General features: G+C 44.8%; 1 protein-coding gene across 1 annotated transcript in view; it reads right to left on the bottom strand.

The window, feature by feature from the left end:
* Positions 1 to 21,953, bottom strand: part of LOC146176263 (transmembrane protein 135-like) — a 31,327-nt gene that overhangs the window by 7,332 nt on the left and 2,042 nt on the right. Inside the window, exons 2-11 of the mRNA XM_084581280.1 lie at positions 20,462 to 20,562; positions 20,241 to 20,377; positions 16,403 to 16,492; positions 15,516 to 15,549; positions 14,038 to 14,106; positions 10,970 to 11,016; positions 6,700 to 6,738; positions 4,768 to 4,882; positions 3,950 to 4,063; positions 556 to 693 (exon numbers count right to left, since the gene is read on the bottom strand). Of these exons, the coding sequence (XP_084437406.1) occupies positions 556 to 693; positions 3,950 to 4,063; positions 4,768 to 4,882; positions 6,700 to 6,738; positions 10,970 to 11,016; positions 14,038 to 14,106; positions 15,516 to 15,549; positions 16,403 to 16,492; positions 20,241 to 20,377; positions 20,462 to 20,562 (884 nt within the window). The remainder of the gene's footprint in view (positions 1 to 555; positions 694 to 3,949; positions 4,064 to 4,767; positions 4,883 to 6,699; positions 6,739 to 10,969; positions 11,017 to 14,037; positions 14,107 to 15,515; positions 15,550 to 16,402; positions 16,493 to 20,240; positions 20,378 to 20,461; positions 20,563 to 21,953) is intronic.

Raw genomic sequence — 21,953 nt, 5'->3', positions numbered from 1 at the left:
CCTGTCGAAGAATGACTTTATTTATTAGTACAAGAATGGTTGCGTGAGCTAGAGAGTAAAAAAAATGTCTCTGTGCGCAATATTTCGTTAATGTAGAGTACTTAGTTACTTAACTAGAGCAAAAAAGTTCATTTGACGTCGAAATAGCCGAGGACGTCGATATAGTGTGGAGATGTCAGAATAGCCACGGGAGTCGAAATTGTGCAAAATAAGCCAAAATTGCGCGAGAAGCGTTGCAAAGCTTTTATGTCAGGCCTCGTCGAAAGAAGAAAGAATAAAAAAAAGAATAGAAAAAGGAGAAAAGGGAGCAGAGAGAGAGAGAGAGAAGCAAGCCTTACCGCACTTAAGAGAAATCCAAGCGCCTGCAACAAATTTTATACTTATAAGTAAACCTTCTTGGCTCATTTAGAAGACCGAATAGGGCTGCAATGGGACGGAAGGCCCATTGCAGCCCAATATTGATGCAGTGGGGCATGGGAGAAGAGCCGCAGACGTATATACTGTGGTGAGACAGAGAGGTATACTTTCAAGCAAACCGTATTTGTGGCCACCCACCTCGAGGAACTTGAAGGCGAAGTATAGTGTCAGCCTGGGGCTGGGCCATAGTGCCAGGCAGAGTCCGGCCAGCAGCGCCGCGGCGGGATCATGCCATGTCTGCCTTGAACTGCGTAGCCTCAGCATGCACCGGGTCAGCTGCACAAGGTCACGTTTAAGCAGTACTCGACGTAGTTGAAAGAAATCAGGAAGCAGTTTTCGCTCCCTGCGTTTACTCTTCGATGTCATTACTGGCAATTGCTTACTTTTTTAATGTTCGGTATGAATTTCCATCGTCACATGGGTTCCTGTCGAGCTGTGGATTATATTAATTCAGCTTCCGTCATACTAATTATTATACTCGTCGTTTTGCTTTGCCTGTGTGGGTCCTCGATCATGCTTATCGAGAGTTAAGTATACGCTACTTCTAGATCATGCAGGACGTCCGGACAACAGCTCTTTAATATTACCAGTTGCGAAACTTCCCAAAGGGCGCATGTATAAAAAGATGGCGGTTTCGATCAGTCGAAATTCGGGTGTTTACGAATAGTGGCGGCGCCCTCGGCCATTAAAGGAAACTGTGTCTAAATTGCAAACTTTCAGATTGTTGATAAATGCACAACCATCTGGAAAATAAAATAACTTCAAGTGTTGTAGCAGCAAAACTCTTAGACATAACAGCTGTAGAGGTAATTAAGGTGAAAAAGAAGAAAGAAAAGGAGTGATTTCCATGACGGCACGCGGCGCGCTCTCCCTTGATGAGACCGGCCGTGAACGGCAATAGCAGAAAGCTTCCATTGACCCTTCTAGATGGCGCGACAATTCATAGGCACCCGAAAAGTGCCTATTAAAATCAGTCCCTTTTTGAAGCGGAGTTTCCCATCTCGGACAATCAAATTGGACTGCCTCCCTCCTTTAAAGCTTGCTCAACCCTACCTTATTATCGTTAGTTTTGCCGTTTGCCTTATGCTTATAGATGAGCTCTGACGAGGCTATACTGTCAGTTCTACTGAAGTTACGCGGTCAAAAACTGGCATCCTTTGGCGTTTCTTAGTTTAATCTTCTGTATCCAAAGGAACTTGCCAGCAACCTGTGTAGATACCCTGCCTCCTGGTTACACTTGGCACCAGCGAAAGTAGAAGACGAACACACAGAAAAGAAACGCAGGACAATCGCTGGACATCAACTAGTTGTTCACTGTGAAAGGACACTTGTATACATTCACAGACAGGTGCAGAAAATCGGTTATACACCGTAATCACATCGAGCGATGTCTATGGTATAAAGTTCACGAGTGAGGAAAATGTCAAGGGCAAGTTTCAGTACATCGATGTTTCTTCGAATCTGGGGGAAGGAAACGTTTGCTGAGTATATCAGCCAAGAGCAAAAAAAAAAAAAAAGGAAATTTTGAAATACCCATACTAAAATATTTAAAAGGGGAATGCCCTGAACTGCATTCGAGAGGCCCTCGACTAGTCGTGTCAGCACCATGTCTCGGCCAGTGTGGATGTACAGGTACCGCAGGCGGGTTTCCCACAGGACACCATTGCTTCGGTCTTGGAAAATCTAGTGAAGGATGTCAACTCCGGAAGGCGCAAAGTCTACCCAGACGAGGCGGCCGGCGGTCCTACCTTACGTACACAACGTGTCGCACTGGCTTAAGAAAGTAGCCGAAAAGAAAGGAAGTAGCCGAATCCGTCGTATTTTCAGCGCCCAATAAGCTCCCGCAAATGTGCCGAGCTGTCAACGAAGCAAAAGATCGGCCTGGGTGCAAAAATAAGCATGCCACCTGTTTCATTACTTGTGACACAGGAGTGGTTTACGAGACACCTATCTCGTGCGAAAAATGATATGTTGGCCAAACAGGTAGGTGCCTAAATAAGTTGAGGGAGCACAGACGTGCAGTGCGGTCTATTGCTACGGATGTTCACCTGGCAGAATGTTGTAAAACGTGCAAAGCAAGTTAACCGAAGTTCAGCGCCACACGCACTTGTGATAAAAGAAGAAAGAACCCAGTCGAAAAAAACTGCAGAACTGTGTCAAAAATATGACAAAATATCCTGTAGTTCTGTCGTAACCATCAGATTTTTCTGTAGTTCTGTAGTACTTTTCTGTAGTTCTGTAGATTTCAGTAGTAAATTTCTGTTGTCTGTAGCTCTGTAGCACTTTTCTGTTGTAACTACAGAAATTTATGATATTACTACAGAATGTTCTGTTGTCACAACAGGTTTTTCGTCAAACCGCACAAAAATTCTGTCGTAACGACAGAAAATTTTCTGTAGTTTTTTCCGACTGGGAAGCTTTGCAGAGAGATTATAGAAACATACTGCATTAAAAAAGAAGCTGAAAAATGCGTCAGCACTCCCCCATTAGCCTTATCACGGAAAGAAGTCGCTTATCATGGGTGCTTGTTACCGCAGAATCCACGTGCTATCGTTAATGACCAGTCATGTTGGATTTAACGAATCGTTTTTGCATCTGTCTATGTAGGTATATAAGTGTCTTTTCACAGTAAACAACTAGTTGATGTCCAGCGATTGTCCCGTGTATCTCTTCTGTGTGTTCGTCTTGTACTCACGTGCCAAGTTCAATCATAAATCACCAACACTCCTAATTTCCTGCATTACCTGCCTCCTACTTCTATTGCGTACTCCGAAATTCGTTCGCAAGATTATCATTCATTGCTTCAACGTTAAGGTCGTCGTATCGGTTCCTACGGAATACATCTGGTTTTGACGACGACCTTGAATTCTTTTGCTTCTCTTTTTAATTATATGTCGCGATCCTGATGTCCTCTACGTCTCTTTTTACTTAATGGTGACACGTTCACGTGCTTTTACAGCGGTATTTTCAACATTTCTTTAATTAAATCTGGGCTGGTTTGAGACCTCGCCTTCTACAATCACCGCATATCACGTATAAAATTTAGACACATTTCACGAAGACGAGATTAGTGCGCAACATGGCGTCGCGAGAGACCGCGGCAGACACAAGACAGAGTTCTTGCGCTACGCCCCTTTGCTAAGTCGCACCAGCTAACCGCGAGTGATACCTCAATTAGCACAATTTGAAGTCCATATTCATTTTCAAACCTGCCGTTCGAACTCTTCCAGCCCACTTTCGGTCATCTCGTCTGTGGAACAAGGCATTCATGATGGTCAAGTTATCTTCGTTCTGCGAGCTCTACGAATAGCCCCCTCCTCCTTTCTCTTCCCAAAACTTGGACCCTAATCCCCTACTGCCTTTTGTGTTTGTGTTATTTTTTGTTTTCCTTACCCACAGTCACCATGAGCAGTGTATGGCGTCTTTACCTTACTCATTGCCCCACTGGCATTTTTGACAAGCCTCAAAAGGCTAAGTCGAGCTCGGGAAGCAAATTTCGTGAACCACCACGTACGCAGCAAGACCAACTTACGCTGTAGAGGCCTCCAAAGGAGCCCAGAAAGAGGCCGGGCCGTGGGTCGATGCGTCGTCCCCACGACAAGATGAAAGACGCTGCACTACCAATGCTGCCGAAGATCACGAACCTCTGCGGAGTGCAAAAAGACGGGTTTCGAAATATTCTTTTCAATCCATGGTTTGTTGCAAGAGCGCAATATTAGAGGGTTTGGTTTGGTTTGGTTTGTGAGATTTAACGTATCAAAGCGACTCAGAGTATGATAGACGCCGTAGTGGAGGGCTCTGGAAATTTCGACCACCTGGGGTCCTTTAACGTACACTGAAATCGCACAACGCACTGGCGTCTTGCTTTTATCCCCCATCGAAAAGCGGCCGCCGAGGCCGGGATTCGATCCCGCGTCCTTGGGCACAGCAGTCGAGCGCTCTAAACACTGCGCCACCGCGGCGAAGGAGAATATTAAAGTGGATACTGAGGAAAAGAATGGTGGTCCACAAGTACGTCCGTAATTGTAATGCCACCCACATGCTTCCAAAGAATCGGAACTTTTATAGATATAAAATTAAACAAAATAAAATAAAGATCAATACAAGTATACCCCTAGTTAGCTGCGATTACCTGAATGCTATTTATTATTTGCATGATGATGCATGAGTCCTGACCACAGCAGAATCCGGTTCCGCTCATCCACTTCCAGGTTATAATCATTATATAATTATTGTCACGCAAGTATTTGATACCGGAAAACTGCACGGTCATAATTCTCAAGATATTATTTGAATACTCCTGTTAACATATCTGCCCCTTTCAGGGCAATATCATGCGAGCTTACGTACTGTGAGTGACGCTGCCAGGCAGGACAGAGCTGTTCGGAACTTGTGGTCGTCGTTGTCTTGCGCCGAGGCGTGACTGCCGTGCTTGCAAGGGATTGGGTGGAAGCCCAAGAACAGTCTGCCATGCATCGCGTACACATGAAGCGCTTTTGTAAGTTACACTTTTCTATTCTTATTTGTGCATGTACTTTGAATGAGGCAAGTCAGTTTACCGCGAACGCAGAGACAACTACATTGTAACACGTTGTGTGCAATGCTTTCTTTAAACCTCCAACTTCAACTCGTCAGCATATATTACTCTAAGTGATCGCTGGGCGGTTTAGAAAGTGACATTTAGCGCACATCATCGTGCGCACGCGCAGGTAAATAAATGATAAATGCCTACATTATATTATTATTGCGGCCTTAATGAAACCATACAGTACTTAAATGGCTGAGCGTGGCATAGTATGGTGTCATACTGGGGCGGCCGTATGTCACAAATTTCGTTTTTTTTTTCTATGAGCCTCGCTATCTAGAGTGCGGACAATTCGTATTTAGTTCTTGCATTTAATGCTTTTAATAACCTCCTGGAACATAAGCAATTATTTTCCGCTAGTGTAAATGAAACGCAAATATCAAATATAAAAAATAAAATCAAAATATTGCAAGTGACCCTGCTAAATTTAGCCAAGCTTTCTTAAGAAAAAGACAAACCTTTCTTGTCTAGCCAACTGAGGGCTATTGAGAATAGTGTGTGGCCTAGTTGGAGTTAGTTCTCGCTGTTAGAGGTTAATTAAGGCACTGAAGTCCAATTAACTGACTTTTTAGTTATTGTCTTCAGGGATAAACCATCAATCCAGAAGTAGTAGATCTTGAAAAACAGCTGACAGAAATGTTTGCGTTATGTTACAATGCACTTTCGCAGCTTTATTTCTAGGCCTTATAAGAAAGGTACTATATGGTGAGCTTGTAGCGTACGTCTCTCGTTCAGTGCGCGAGTAGAAATCCCATCAATGGCAGCGCTTCAGAGAAAATCGAATTTTGCTTATATGAGACGCGTTTTGAGACGCTGAAGAAACACCGCTGCCATTTTAAGGTTCATTTTTTTTATTGTGTGCGTTAGATTTCAAGGCCAGCAAAGAGCTAGTTTAAGTTAATGGTACATTGGTGAGAATATTTCAATAATGCATCTCGGGCTAGTTTGCTCATCTCAAGGCAGAACAACGCAAGCTGCACAAGGACGAGCGTACATCGCTGTACATGCCTCGCCTTCCCTTCCTATTTCGTGTCTAGTTTGCGCTATTCTGCTTTGAAAACATTTCAGGCAGCTGTATTTCAAAACAACCTACAACCTTTGCATTAACACTTTGTTTCTTAAGCCAATAATTGAAGGTTAGTAATCAATCTTCAATAACTAAGTAACCTTGAAGAACGAAAAATACTGCAAACTATAGGATGCATGACTCTAAACAGTCCTCATTTGGCTTCAATGGGCTAGGCTACTTTGTCGTTTTTAAAAGCTTGGTTACCTTTAACTGGGGCACCCGGTATACTGCAGTTCTTTCCCCAAAGACCTTTCTACCTGTTTTTGTACTACGCGAGCCTCCCGGGCGTATGACATATTTAGGCGATATGACCACGACAAAATGCCTTTTTAATTCAAAGTTAAAAAAAAAAAACGTTAAAAAAAATGTTTAGCGGCTAGGTGCAGAATGCTGACTCAGAAAAAGCTACCAACTCGGAAGGCTGCGAAGGGCAGCTCTTTTCGCACACAATTATTAGTATGTTGACTGCTTGGCGACGTGGTGATTTCAAGTTGTATCGATAAATTACAGAACTTGCGCGCTCAAAGAAATAACCTGGTATATGCACAGGGACAGCAATTCGTTTTAGTTTAAAACAGGTCTAAGGAAGACACTGAAGGAAATGCTCTTGCCGGAAGAACTCACAGACCGTAGCGCCTTGAGGCCGAGATCCTTAGACTTGGTTCCCCTGCGAGGACGCGAAATGAGAGAGTGAATTTCCTCATGCTTGGCTGCCAAAAAATTAGGAAATTAGGATGTGCATATCTGAACTTCATTTTAGTTTCGACTACTAGGGGGTGCCAAGATTTAAGAAGCGTTGCGCCAGCAATAAAAACAATGTTTTTCCACTGAATTGTTTTGCCCACGTTAAGTAAATCATTTGATGAGGGTAATCTAGATTTTAAGACCCTTTTCCTTCTATATATATTTTAAAATCTTAGGACAGGATGGCATAGCCAGACAGCCAATACTGTGCACAGCAGTATGTGCCTAGCAGTATATGCCCAGCGGCATATATGACCACTGTTATAATAACTAATTTCTAGAAAGAACACTGAAAAATGTAGCAAGAAAATCGGAGTGGTTTTGGAGTTGTACAAATCAAATACGGGACATATTACACATCAGCATTACACGTGAAACTTGTGTGGACTCGCGGCGTCTGCGGGGCGCTTCCTTTGCTGTTTCGTTAGATTCCTAACACACTTGTGCGCCAAGGTCAGGTTACAGCTGTGAACGCCGCTTGCGGCTACACGTGCACACCGATGTCGTATAGGCCGCCATGTTGTAAACACGGAGCGTGGAAAAAGCTAACCACACGTGTCTAATAGGCATACCGCCGCATGCGCCGCTGAAGTTATGGGCTGGATAAAAAAAAAATGTGTTTGTGACGTCACGTGAAACCACCTGCAGATATTTTCGTCGTGTACACGCAAACGTCGAAACACCTCTCGTGGATATTGAAAACCGGTTCTGGAAGCTGGTGCTACCACTTATCAAATGACTAGCTTTTCTTAAACGCAACGCGTCATTTAACACAGATACCTATGATTCTTTGGTGACAATGGCTGAGAGCTCCTTTACCTCCTGTTGCCAACGGCTACAGGACTACTAGCTCTAGAAGAGCTCTAGTCGAAAGCACATAGCCTGATATCAAGGCCGTACATCGGAAAGATCGTTAGTGCGCACTGAGGCTCACTCATAAGATTGGTCAACCTGCGGACTTAATAAAACTCAGATTCACACACTATTTGGCTCACTGAACTCATGAACTCATGAACTCGAACTAATGAATTCAATGCAACCCACTAGTACTCGCTTCGACTCACGACTCACTTCGACTATATAGGGACTCATCTGGGCTCACTCCCTCATATCGACTCACAAATTATCTGGACACACTGATTTTGACTCACAGTTGTGTCCATTGATTTCGGCTCAAGAGTCATTTGACTCACTCACTCACTAACTTCAACAGTTTTTAGCACAATTAAGCGCCCTTTCCAAGGCAAGTATTTTTAGGCAGGAGCCTTCGTTTTTTTTTGTGTGTGCGCGTGCGCGCGCGCGCGCGTGTGTGTGTGTGTGTGTGTGTGTGTGTGTGTGTGTGTGTGTGTGTGTGTGTGTGTGTGTGTGTGTGTGTGTGTGTGTGTGCGTGCGTGCGTGCGTGCGTGCGTGCGTGCGCTCGCTTGCTTTGGTGGAGCGTGTTTCATGTGAGTGAAGCGCCACGTCTGATTTTTAGTTTGTTATCAAGCACACGTCAATGTCTGCCATTACATGTCGCCAGAAGGCATAAACAGGAAAGTCAGAAAGGGATTGACCAGGTTTCCAGCCACCTTAAGTTATATATCAATGACAATATCTATCACGCGCAAAATGCATAAAATGTGCGAGGGAGCGCACCCAGGAAGTCGTTCCACTCAATCACAGAATTCTCTCTTATGGTCAGCGGAGACATTGTCAGGCCACCGCGACCGGAAGCGTCCTTCCATTGTAGCGGCAATAAATATTTTCTTCCCACCGCTACCAGCTAAATGAGGAAAAAGTGAGCGCACCATCATGCCGAAATAGACCATGATTGAGCTTAAGCCCGGACTCATGACTCAGATCATGATCTGAATATGAGTCGATCCGGACTAATACACAACGCAGATTATGATCTTAACCTGAATCCGGAATCATTCAAAGATCAAGATCTGAATGTGAGTTTGGACTCACAACTCAGATCGTGTCCGAACATGAGCCCGGACTCAACCACGGCTCAAACCATAATGTGAATGTGAGTGAGCCCGAGTGAGTCGGCTTATGAGTGATCTAGCTGACCTATGAAGGACGCCTTTCGGTTCTTCAAAACCAACCGCAACTCTTACCACACGCGGTGATCAAGACGAACCTTGTATACTGTATTGCCACTGTATATGTATATTCCTAGGGCCACGTGGATAGCAATGGAGAATTTATCTTGGGAGTGCCGAGCCAAACGCCACTATATACTCCGGCCACTGTTATGCAAGCAACGAATTACGACCCTGCCTTGCGCCGACATCGAACAAAACCTTCGGCCCGTGTACGACAGAGTAAACTTCCTCACTGATACTCTAAAGGAACTTGTTAACAAGGCCGATCTGGTTAGTGGTGGTAAAACGAGAAAAGAGCGCCACAAATGCTACCGCAAGTAAGTGCTTGCCTGTCCCCGCTTTAGTTATGGTCGTCATTGAAGTGCTTTACGTATACTTTTAGTGCCGAGCTGAAGATACATTGCCTCCAGTATAGAGGCACCACAAGATGACACGGACACTTATCTACAGCTACAACAACGAAACTGAATAGACGTTAAAGCGTCCTGCTTCGCTGACTCTGCGGTCAGGGGCATAATTTTTCGGAGAGCTGGCACATGTACAGCTTTGATGACGTCATAGGAGGTGATACGGACCAAGCGCTTACGGTAGCAGCTGCTTTGGGAGAAACGGCGCTGGCACACAGCAGTCCGCGCGGCATAGAGCGTTTCCTCGGCCTCACTCCCCGTGAGTCGGCGCGCGCACTGCATTTTCCTTAATTGCTGAGGAGTCGCACGGCTCACTCGCCGCTGCAGCGAGACAATGACGAGGAAAGTTGGCTAGAGCTCCTCGAGAAACCACTCGTTGCGGAATCCGTGCTAGCCGGCAAAACAAAGTGGGTTGGTCGGTGTAGGGATTTTTTTATGAAACCGTGCGTAGTTTTTGTAAGCGTGCAATTACGATGACAGCGACGCCTGACTCACTGTTTGTGTCGCCCCTTTAAGGTAGAGTGATGACGAAGGTGACTCACGGAGGAGACACTCTGTAGCAGATGATCTGGATAGCGTCGTACAATATATATATGAAACCGACTCCATGTCAGCTCGCCAGAAACCGATCTGTATAATAAGACTGCTTGCGCGTCTCCTGATAGTCTAAGTCGGGATTACAGAAAGCGATTTTTAACGTTGACCAGCACCCATTCTAACTCACATATACAGTCGTGAGCAATATGACAGGCAACACATTTTGTGCACAAGACTGCGAATATTCTCGGAATTTCCCCATTAAATAGGAAGACGACCTTTGGATATTACATCTAGCGGAAACCTAGTTAGATAGCTGCAAAAACTGCGCTTGGCACAAATTATTATGTAGTAATAAAGAAATCAATGCTCAAACTTTGTTCTATTTCATACTGCTCATGATTGAACGCAAATAAAAAGCACTTATTTGGTACATAGCAGTGCGTTTTCAACAGGTTCGAGACAAAAATCAGAGTTCGAGTGCGTTTTATTAATCAGTTAATATCCATCCAAGTGTGGTCGCACTGCTTCCGAAATAAGATTAATTTTTCTTCCGCACCTAACCTGTTGAGAAAGCTTCGTAGCTTTTTTATACCAATGAATAATTACGTCCTTAATTAGCATGGGTATGCTGTCACGGCAAACAGCGTAACTGTGGTTGTCATTTTTGTTGGGCATGGTCTGTATCGGATATTTCTGCTCTTATGGTAGCTGCCAATATTTTCGTTACTTGGTGTTACTTGGTGTCCTGATACATAATTTTTATAAGGTAATAGAGAGAGGTAGAGAGAAGGTAATAAGGAATAGAGAGAGGGTCAAATTCTAAAGTTAAAGCTCAGCTACTTTGGTCATTTGATGAGAAGAGAGAAGTCGGTGGAGAAAGATTTGATGTTGGGAAAGGTTGAGGGTCACCGGAGAAAGGGTAGGCAGCGAACGCGGTGGTTAGATGGCATCCTCGAGGCGCTGCAGATGAAGTTATGTGATGTTAGGAAGATAGTGAGAGACCGGAAAGGGTGGCGTGATATGGTCCATAGGGTCACGAAGAGTCGGACACGACTAAACGACTGAACCGAACTGAATAGAGAATTAATAAAACTAAAACAACAACCGGGTTACCTACCGTGCCATCCAGATGACACCGGCCAAGCTGGCGGCGAACAGAGGTACCTGCGTAATACCATCAACACTGGAGATAGCATCAAAGTACAAAACTTACATAACACTCGTCAACATTGCACCAGTATAGAAAGAAGTGACCACAATAACTTTCCTTTCACACAGTAGATGAGAATTAAATACCAATAAGTTATGCCAACGAGTAGCGAAGCTAATTAGCACCGCTGTCAAGCAGTATATTTTTCATTTCGCGGACTTTCTTTTCATCATCATCCTAACTGCAGGACTGAAGCCCTTTCCATATCCCTCCAATAAACCATGTGCTTCCCAGCCCACTTCTTTTCAAGGCGACCGACAACCTTCAACACCAAAGTTTATAGACTTTGCTAGTTAGTCACGGGTACTTAGGTTTGCAGACTTGGTCACTTAAGTCTCAAAAGCACTCGGTTGATTAAACTAGGACATTACAACTTTAAGAAAAAAAAACATTGCCTTAGTACACCTGTAGTACACCTGTAGAACCTGTAGTACATCTGTACAGACGTTTGTTTGGCTTGAACGCTACGAAAGAAGCAATTCTCCCTGATTCCAAGAGCGCGCAATGAGGACTATTCTTAAGCAAGAAAAGTACCTCCCAGACGTCGAAAAGAGAAATTCGAAATCGTACTTGGACACAAACGAAACGACACAAATGCGGTTGCACTGCCCGCTTTCAAGACACGATGTATATATATATATATATATATATATATATATATATATATATATATATATATATATATATATATATATATATATATATATATGGAGCTTATCAAGAAGTTCGCAGGGGTTAAGTGGAGAAATATGGGAGAGGCCTTCGTCCTGCAGTGGGTATAATCAGGCTGATGATGATATATATATATATATATATATATATATATTGTCAAAAGCTCAACGAATGGCCTCACAAGCGCGGAAAGGAACAGCGTGGTGAAGGATTGACGCCCACACATCAAGCAATGCATTCTGCCCTGGGCGGCTTGTAAAGGGCTTCTCGCCGCAACGGAATGGGTCCGATAGTAGACTTCAACGCGAAGCTAATATTAAGGGTGCGTGATCCTCACACGACTTAATTGTTGTGGCAAAGAAGGACTAACAATGTTCTGAGTCGGGCCAGTGCAAACATTTTGTTTCAGCTGCGAAGGGCTTCGTGGAGACCAATGCGTCGTTTCAAAACGACTTGTTTATAGTGTCGGTTTCAACACAAAAGACACCATGGGCTCTTATGTCCGACGGCTATATGGTTCCTTGATTGTTGCTAACTGTGGAGATCATTGTTGTTTTGCTGCTTCTGCACCCATTTTCCTTTTGCCAGGGACACTTAAGGAATTTACAGCTTTTGCGGAGTTGGGTAACACCACACGACGCTGATATTGCGTAGCATGTGATTAAGCCGTATTACGTCAGTGAAACGCGCCGTGCTGAATGATCCACACTCAGTGACGTCACGAGTGACGGCATGGCGATGTCATGCTCACTACACCAGAGAAGACTATAAATAAAATGGCGCGGGGTCACACGATGTGAAAGGACAGATATTCTTAAACACAGACGCATTTACTTAATTGATTCGTTTTTAGGTTGACTGCTTCCACACTGCGTGTTTTATTTTTATTTCGTTGCTGTTTCGTTCCATTGCTGGGTTGTCTTCTTGTGGGTAGACAGGTAGACACGAGTGGCGGGTAGCTCTTCCGGGGGCTGTAAGCTTGACTTACCAAGCCTAGACATATGCCACCGTTTCAGGAAAGGGTTGCACGTATACCGCTAACGCACTAGTAATAAATAATCGATATTGCCACAATAAGCCGTCGTCGAATCCGGCGTGAGACAGGGGTAACCTTACCGTTAGGCTTTTGTTGTGCCTTTACAGCGTTAACCATAAGAGTGACGTTTCCTCAAAATGGCGAATGTGCATGAAGCATCGGCGAGTGAAGTCCCCACCCTACAGAAGTGCCACCCAACCTGACCTTCCACACGGCAGCATAAACCACGCAAGTCAAAACCTCCCTGTCAGAAAAAAAAGTGCAGAAAAATTCTGTTACGACAGAATTTCTGTGCGGTATTTGACAAAAATCTTCTTGTGACCACAGAACTTTCTGTCGTGACAGAATTTTCTGCAGTTACGACAGAAAAGTACTACAGAACTACAGACAACAGAAAGCTATTACAGAAAAAAAACTACAGAACTACAGAAAAGTACTCCAAAACTACAGAAAAATCTGACACTTCCGATAGAACTACAGAATATTTTGTCTTATTTTTGACACGGTTCTGTAGTTTTTCTCGACTGGGCTCAGCGGAGGCACGGCGAAAAGAGTCCACCGCGCAACACTGGTCAACCCAGTAATTTTGTTGTATTTTCTTCAGCAATAGGTGCTGGCTTCCTGCGGTTATGAAACTTGGAGAAAATAGACACGGTGAACTATCTGCTTTTTTACTTTAACACTATAGCGCTACAGTCTCTGTCACACGAAGACCCTACTGCCGCCAGAGACAAAATTCCCTCAGACATAACCAAGTGGAACGAAAGAAGGCAAACACGTAAGACGGGGCAAGGGACGCGGCTGCGCTAGTCCCGTACCCTGTCTCGCGCGCGTGTTCTTTCGCGCTATATCTTCACCACGTCTGACATAGTTACATCTACTGGCCCGGTAACATTTCTACTCTCCGAATTCCATGATTGGTAGAGACAGTAGTGTCTTCATAGAAGCCACATGACCACAATAAGCCAACAACAAAACGCCAGCCACACGAGTCAAATTTAGACATCGACCCATAGTCCCGGACTTGAAAACCGATAAGTGAATATATATATATATATATATATATATATATATATATATATAAGTGCTCAAGAATGTAGAACAGAATGGATGCGAACACACAAAGGAAACGGAGCTGAGAACTCTAATGCTAGTTTTCCCGTTAAGAACTCTTAAGTGGACTTCTAATTTTTCTGTTTAGCTGCATGAGAACGCTGAAAAGAACCTGTTGCCCGGCTTTCTTCATGCAGTGACAACCTCCTCTCACCTGAGCGCGGTGAAGGCCCTCGGGCAAAACTCCGCCATGCTGCAGTGCCGCGAAGGTCACCTCAGCAGCCTGAAAATAAATTGCATGCAGAAAATTCGAACATTTAATGCTACGGTGACCGGTGGGCACATTAACTAATTGTTTATAACCAGATGCGTCAATCAAGGTGACGATACAGCTTTGTCGGGCGGCAACTGGTACCATTTAGAGAGGAGCTTATTTTCTGCATATTTGACGACGAAACAAGAGAACGGCGCAAGTGTGTGAAATGGCACAAGACGAACAGGGCTGACACGTGCACGTGAGGCTAAACCAGTAAGTGTACCTTGTACGTTACAGAAGGAACGTCAGTTTTTCTGGTCGAGATCGTGTAGTTGGTGTGTTTATACCCCACATAAACTTTCAATGGGAGAAAACGACGTAGCGCAAAAAATGACACGGACAGAGAAAGAAGACAAATACAGCGCTGTGTGTGTCTTATTTCTCTGTACGTGTCTTTATTGCGCTACGCTGTTTTTTTTTTTTTTTTATTTTCATCATGAACTACGAAGTCCAAGCACCTACCCTTCCACAGAAGCTGTCTGTGTCGATGTAGTCTACAACCGTTTAAAGTGATGCTAGCGCCAAACCTGAATAATCTGAAGCTGTTACAAAAAAGGTACAAGCAGCGCTGCACGAAGCCTCATTTCAAGGAGATGCTACACACTATCCACAAGAACTTTTTTTTTTTAGCTTTGCAAATTTATTTTAAAGCCACAGTCTCCACATAGTAGCGTATGCTTGGTGTTCTCAACTGTTCATCTAAAGTAAAGAGAGAGTTCTATAACGATTTTAAGTTCGTCAACTGCACTTCGAATCGGACGGGGTAAAAGGAGCTCATATCTAAAGGTTACAACCCCGTCCCCGTACAGGGGCGATCTTTATAGATCCCTATTAAGGGGTCACTTTCTGTGCCCATCTTCAAGTAAGAAATGGCCACGGGTTTTTTAAGGCGAAAACCTTTAATGGCTCATGCTGTCGTTGACAAAATGTGTCCCGTTTTTGCGGTGGCTCTGGTTGGCCGAGTCGGGATGATGTCATAGAGGTCTCGACCAATTACAGAGCACCACCACAGTATGCTCGAATGCGTGCCTTATATGGACATATGTCAATGAATGATCAAGTACTAATAAATGACTAATTAATAATTGTTGATGACTAAATAGGTAATTTATTAATGAGCCAATCAATTGTTATTTAGTTAATAAAGTAATAAATTCATCACATACCTTATGACTACTTAATGAATTGATTAATTGACTAATGCCTTATTAATTACTAATTTGTGCCATTTTCGGAGCAGAATGCGGCCCTCAGGCTTTCGCCTTTCACTGCTTTAGTCACTTAAGTCCCTCGTAATTTTTTTAAGCACCGGTACACCGCAATGCACAGCAGCCTCAGCAAAGCGCAGGAGTGTGAATTTCTAAGAAGGTACCCACCAGTCGCAGCATGGACACGAGGAGGGCCTGAACACTGCAGGGAAGAACACAAGCGTACCAAGAGAACGTCAGTATTAGACAATTCTTGAGCGCACAGAGGAAGAGTGATAGTACAATGACACTGCCGTGATACAAAGCGTGTGCGACACTCGACAGATTCAGCTATTAAGCAGTGATGTAACTAGCACTGTTGTGATGTCCTAGTCATTTGGAAATGAATCGTTTTGTATCCATTCGGCAGCTGTTCCGAGAAAGTCGATTACTTCCAGAAAGGCACGCAGATGTGCTGGAGGTGCTTCGACAGTGTGCCGGCAGCTGTACTGAGGCAGTTGTTTGAAAGTGATTAACAATGAGTTAGCGCAATTATTTTGTAAATGTCAATATTAAGCAAAACCGCGGCGCTTCAATCTAAGGAATCAAATTTGCCACTTGGTGCGTGATTGTATATATACTTGGTTCAATACATTTCATTCAATTTGATTCATTTCAATAAGAAACAGTGAGGGTGCATGGCCATAGTCGAAAAGTGCAGTTATTCAAGAGGCAAGCCGGAGGCTCCGTGTGCAGCGCATATATGCAACACTGCTACGAGGTATTACAACTATGTAGTGCACAACTCATGAGTGTAACAAGAAAATAAAAATGTTTGAAAGTCATAATGCCGATTCTGAATGCAATAACTCGGTTCAGAAAGAAAACGAAACCACTCATATATTAGCTAACTCAAATCACCGTCCCTAAAATGTATATAAATGAACTGAACGTAAGGGAACAGAAGTTCAGATGCTAAATATAGATATAAACAGGCAATTTTCCAGCCGCTTTCCGAGTGCCCTTCCCCTCCACGCGTCTTTGCCTTGCTGAAGCCTGAGTCATGTCGCACTTACCGCCTCGGTTCCTCGAGCTTTATGCCCAGGTAGACAGCCGCCAAGCACGAGCATAGCACCGTTCCCGGCGAGAAGTGTCCGAGGTAGGTGCTGCAGGTAACACGCGCGTACACAGAGTGAGCCGCACAACCAAGGTGGTAAATTTGCGGCAACACAAAAGGGCCCAGTGATAAGTATTCATCCGATGACTACTTCAAAAGAATGGTTGTCAAGAAAACATTCTTTTAGCCCTTTAAAAGTGCGTGTTCTCGGGCTAGTTGGTTCTGTATAGTAAAGAAGAAGTTAGCGCAGAACTTAGACAGTCACTAACGTCTGTTGTTGTTGTGGCTGCAGGAAAAAGAAAAAGAGAATGCACGGGTCTGCTACTGGCTCTGTAGCTGAGCCACCTCCGCTGCCTTGTACAGAAAGAAGAGAAAATAGAGAAGAAAGAAAAGGAAGAGGGAGAAAAAGACGCGCGCCGCAACAACAGCCGTCGTCCACCACCTAAGCGGTGGCGGGCGCTACGACGGCCTACAAAAGACAAAAATTCTGTGGCAGGCCAGCCCCCGCCGCAAGCGGCGGTGACCTACCTGTCTCAGCCCCATGAGGGGAGTACCACCAACAGTCTAACGTCTGTCAATCGTCATATGTGTATGTCTTTGTTCCAGTTTTGAGCTAACTTCTTCTATACTTTTTTTTTCTTTTCGTTCTCAGTAGCTTTACTGTGGACTAACAATATACGCACAAAAAATTTTAAACCTCGGTACGGAAGCAATACAATTTCCGTTTACGTGCACGGTGACAGTTCCCTTTGGTGTTCCAGCTACCGTCAGCCAAGGTGCTCGGAAAGAGGGAGGTAGTAGACTCTAGCAAACGCGGAATTTTTCCATTCCACAATATAGAGAAGTGACGATCGCAGTGTGTCTTTCTACGCGCAAAGTGCTACGCCCCATTCAACCCTTATCTCTAAAAAAAAGTTATCCTAGCACTTCACAGCAGGATTAGATAAGTCGCTTGGGAGGAGCTATTTTTATAGTCGTTATTTATTTATTTCTTCTGTTCGTATAAAGCCTACAGATATAACGTTGCGGAATGGTCTGTATGCGAGGCATATATAGGGAACACACTTTCCACGTGGCAAGACTGTAGCAGCTGTGGCTAGTGTCGGCTCACTGTGGCAGCGGTTACAAACCAGACACCGCAGCTGTGAGACTTACGCTCGCATTTATGCGAGACTGTAGAAACAGAGCGACTATACAGCTTCCATTTTAGAATAACGTAAAGTGCAGATTCTACGAAGTAGATTTCAGACAATTACTAACCCGCTCCTGCAGTTGAGGCTACCAGGAGCTGCAGGATACTAGAGCTGTGCAATGCGCCGGCAGTTGCTACACCGTATAGAGACGTTTTAATGGCTATTTTAGCATTGACACCGTGTGCTACATTTATAGCTAGAGTGGATGTTTTGCTTGTAATGCGATTGGAGAGTCATTTTTGGTGCGGTCGCACCTTGGCCTCACCGACTCTTAGGAAGGTTCAGACATCAAAGTTTGAGGCCGAAAAAAGGAGGTTGTGAGTTTCCTCTGCATTCAAGGACACTAACAGCCACATGTTGGACACAACAGACGTTTAAATATATATTTTAATTGTCTTGTAAATAAGACTTAAATGCTCGTTCTCGGGATCCAGAACCATCGCTTGCGCGGTTAATGTTGACAACACTGTGTTGGAAACGCAACCGAGGTTCAAATGACGTCAATAAAAATAAAATTATGTGTGAATTGAGCTTGCCTAGAGAACCTAGGGTGCAGTTGATGCATCAGCGACCCACCCGTAACAGCTGTACACTGCCGCTCACTGGCAAGTTTTTCTGAGCGTACTAAATATATATCTTGTTAGCATATCGCAAAGGGCTTCGCATCGTCACGCGAAGATGCGAAGGCGACCTTCTGCTTGCGATTGTAATCGTGCTCGAGTGCTGAAGACATCCGGACGGCTGCTCGGGCAGCGACCACCTTACCTTTGTGCTACTGTGCGCTGTACTTATGCCCCAGTATATTCGAAGATTCGGAAAAAACGCCCGGATAGACTTCGTTCGGACACTGGTGGACCCGCTGGGGAAGTAGGGCATGCTTTACTCGCTTAACTTTGACCCGGATTCAAACCAGAACAGGTAAGCCGACAACTTCATGGTTCCAAATGTTATAGGATTGCACAAAGCTTCGCTTAATAGCTTAACGCCGAAAGGCTTTCCTCCTTTTTCTTCGGTCTACCTCTTCTCTTCGTCCTCTATCTCGCGTGTTTGTGTACTCGTAGTAATTTTATTACTTTCTTTTTCTTTGTCCTCGCCGTCAGAATTTATTGCGACGTATGGGAAATTATGTTCGCGTCAGAACCTATTGCGACATCTCGCAGACATCTCGTAGACATCTCGCAGACATCTCGCAGACGCCAGATGTTCACCATGAGCCTAGAAAGGTTAAGCGTTGGCTGATATCCGGTGCCGTACTGCCAATGGTGTAACCCGCTGCTGGACAACGTGTCTTACCCCTGGCATGACCATTGCTTCTTCGTCGTCGCTGGCTTAGCGGATCAATTATGAAATGAGTGCCCGGATCCTTAAGGGAGCTGCGTTCATCGTCCCCTCTGCTCCCATTAAAAAAAAAAGAGCCAATGTCCTCTTCGGAGCCGGATGCAGACGTGTCATGGACGAAATCGGTGCTGCTGCAGTTAGCCATGCCAGTTTTCGGCCTTGTTTGTTTGCCTGCACTCGGGCAGCACATGAATGCGGAGCAGAGGATGCAGCAGTGTGTGCGTCACAGATTTGTGAGGTCACGTGACTAGGCCGAGTGGTCGAACTTCTTACACAGTGACGTCATTGTCCAACTTTGCGCTGAGAAAGCAAAACCGGAAATTCTTCGCATTTATCTAAGTAAATTGGCAATAAACTATTATCTGGAGAATATCTGAAACTTCGAGCGTGCATCGTGCTTCTGCGTGGATTAATAAGGAACATTTGAAACAAAGAACGCGCAAACCACGGGTTCGGTGACTTCGCACCTTTAAGGCTGAACGCGGGAGCTACAAAGGCGAAAATAAACAAGTCCCACATTCAACTAGTGCTTGGTATATGTCACACCCTCCCCCTCTCTCCTTATTGTCATTTTATCTTCCAATTCCCCTTTCCTTGCTTTCCTTTCTTCATAACCTTCTCCTCCTCATCATCTCACCTTCGTCAGTCAATGAAAATAGTATCTTGTGCCGGGCCACAAGAACGGGGGACAGAGCAAAAGCCATTCTCGAAAATGCACCACCTTCGGACACATTATCCTCGAGTGTTCAAAAGTGGGAACTGTCGCGGCGGGCACTGGTGCAGCTACTGCCACAGAATCTCGATGATTTAATCAGTATCGGATCGTCGGCACCGGTGGCCTCTCGAATATATTTTGATGGTCTCTTCTAATGCGATCTCTGTATGATTCGAACAATTTTATTTATGTTGTGTTGGGATTGTCAGGGATGGAGAGTAGCGTCACTACCTCCTCTGAGGGAGGTCGGAGGGCCTGTTCTCCATTTGTACGTTTCAGATGCACAACATCAAGTACAACACGAGCGGCACAAAGTCGAACGGACAAAGCATTGTCCTTTCGTATACTCTGTCAAAAGTAGCCAGTTATGCCACCCACAAAGTTCCGAATCTCTGTAAGGCAAGGAGAACCTTCGGCCTCACATTTCAAGGTGTTTTGATCTTCCGGAAAGCCGTAAAGGTTCTACAGTTCGAGTGAGATGCAAGCTATTCAGCCAGATTACTTTTGGCAAAGACGCGACGTTTGGGCGACTGCGGATCGCCCCTTCTCACCTTGAGATGCATGCGAAGGCGCAGAGGAAGAAGAAGCAGTAGGCAATGCTGACCGACGAGCGTAGGCTGTTGCCGATCACATCGTACAGTATCAGCTGCTCCAGGGGTGTGCCCTTGGACCGAGTCAGGGCGCCCGTCTGCACAGATGGGAGATAGAGAGTTACGCGTGCTCTCCTGCGGCCGATGGCCTGGTTAGATAACCGCCAGTTATACGTGTGTACATCGGCAGCGAGGTAAACAGGTCCGACGCTGCTGTACCGCCGCCCTGACAGTGTACGCCTGCCAGGTTCATGGCGGGGGTTCGGCCATGAGTCAGATTTCTCTACTCGCCAGGGAGACTTGAGATAAATATGGAAACGATCGGTGGCCGATAAGGCGGGATGCCTCTACTCGGTAGGCGATCATCAGAGCGTCTAATCTCGGAACGCAAATGTAGAATACTAATGATATGAACAGTGCTTAGGTCTTGGGAAGGAAGGAATGCGGAATAGCCGGAAAATGTTGAGAGTTCTGCTACCTTTTGCTGAGCAGTGAGAACGAACTTCGTTTGAGGAATTGTGGAGAATTGTTTGAAATTAAGGAGCTACGTTCGCATGCAATAAATGTGAATACGACTACGTGGGACTTTCCCGCAAAATGTCTCGCACATTGCACATTTTGTGGGAACTCAAACACAAGGTAGAAGAGAAAGAAGGTCGCTGTTACGTGCAGTGGGGATAGAACGGGCTAACTGGTCATTCATATTTGAAGAAAAAAGAAAACGCAACCCTTAAGGCACATACGAAGTAAGAAAAGACAACACAGCGCTGGTTTGTCCTATCTTTCTCCGTACGTGTCATAAGGCTGCGCTGCTTTTTTTTTTTTTAGATACTAATAAGACCACTGGCCATAGGGTTTTGAATTGTGCTGGCGAAGACTCTTGAGAGTTCTTTGGACTGCCAGAAGATCAAATCAGTCGATATTGTCGACCATAAACCCTGACTGCTCATTGGAAGGTCAAATTCTAAAGTTAAAGCTCAGCTACTTTGGTCATCTGATGAGAAGGGAGGAGTCGCTGGAGAAAGATTTGATGTTGGGAAAGGTTGAGGGTCGCCGGAGCAGGGGTAGGCAGCGAACGCGATGGTTAGATGGCATCCTCGAGGCACTGCAGATGAAGTTATGTGATGTTAGGAAGATAGTGAGAGACCGGAAAGCGTGGCGTGACATGGTCCATAGGGTCACGAAGAGTCGGGCACGACTGAACGACTGAACTGAACTGAATAAGACCACGGTGAGCCGACTAGGTTATGATGTGCAGCTGACGAAGAGAAATCTAGTCGATGCATCTACGTTTACGCAGTCACTGTGAACAGATAGATAGATGGATTTATTGAAAGGAAAGGAATTGAGATTGGCCGGAATGATTGAAATCTGGCCTGCTACTCTGCACTAGGAAAGGGGAAAGGGTCACACAGGACATCATACAGTGAGTACCCCCACACTTCATTGCTGTCCGCCGTTCAGTCAACTGCTTGTGATAAATAATTAAATAATACATGCCAGTTAAGGTTAGTAGTCAGCCTAAGCAAGCTACATTGATTTACATAAGAGTAGACGTTATCCCTAACAATATGTTTGACATTTTATAGCCTTGTCAAATGCACAAATTCTTAAAATTTAAATGGCTCTCCTGCGATTCCATACGCGGGCAACTTGTTCGCAGAACTTAGAGTT

This window comes from Amblyomma maculatum, chromosome 10 (genome assembly GCF_055883805.1).
Source record: "Amblyomma maculatum isolate TAMU_Amacu chromosome 10, ASM5588380v1, whole genome shotgun sequence".
NCBI lineage: Eukaryota > Metazoa > Arthropoda > Arachnida > Ixodida > Ixodidae > Amblyomma > Amblyomma maculatum.
Note: the sequence above shows the minus strand (reverse complement) of the source record. Positions and strands in the feature narration are given on the sequence as shown.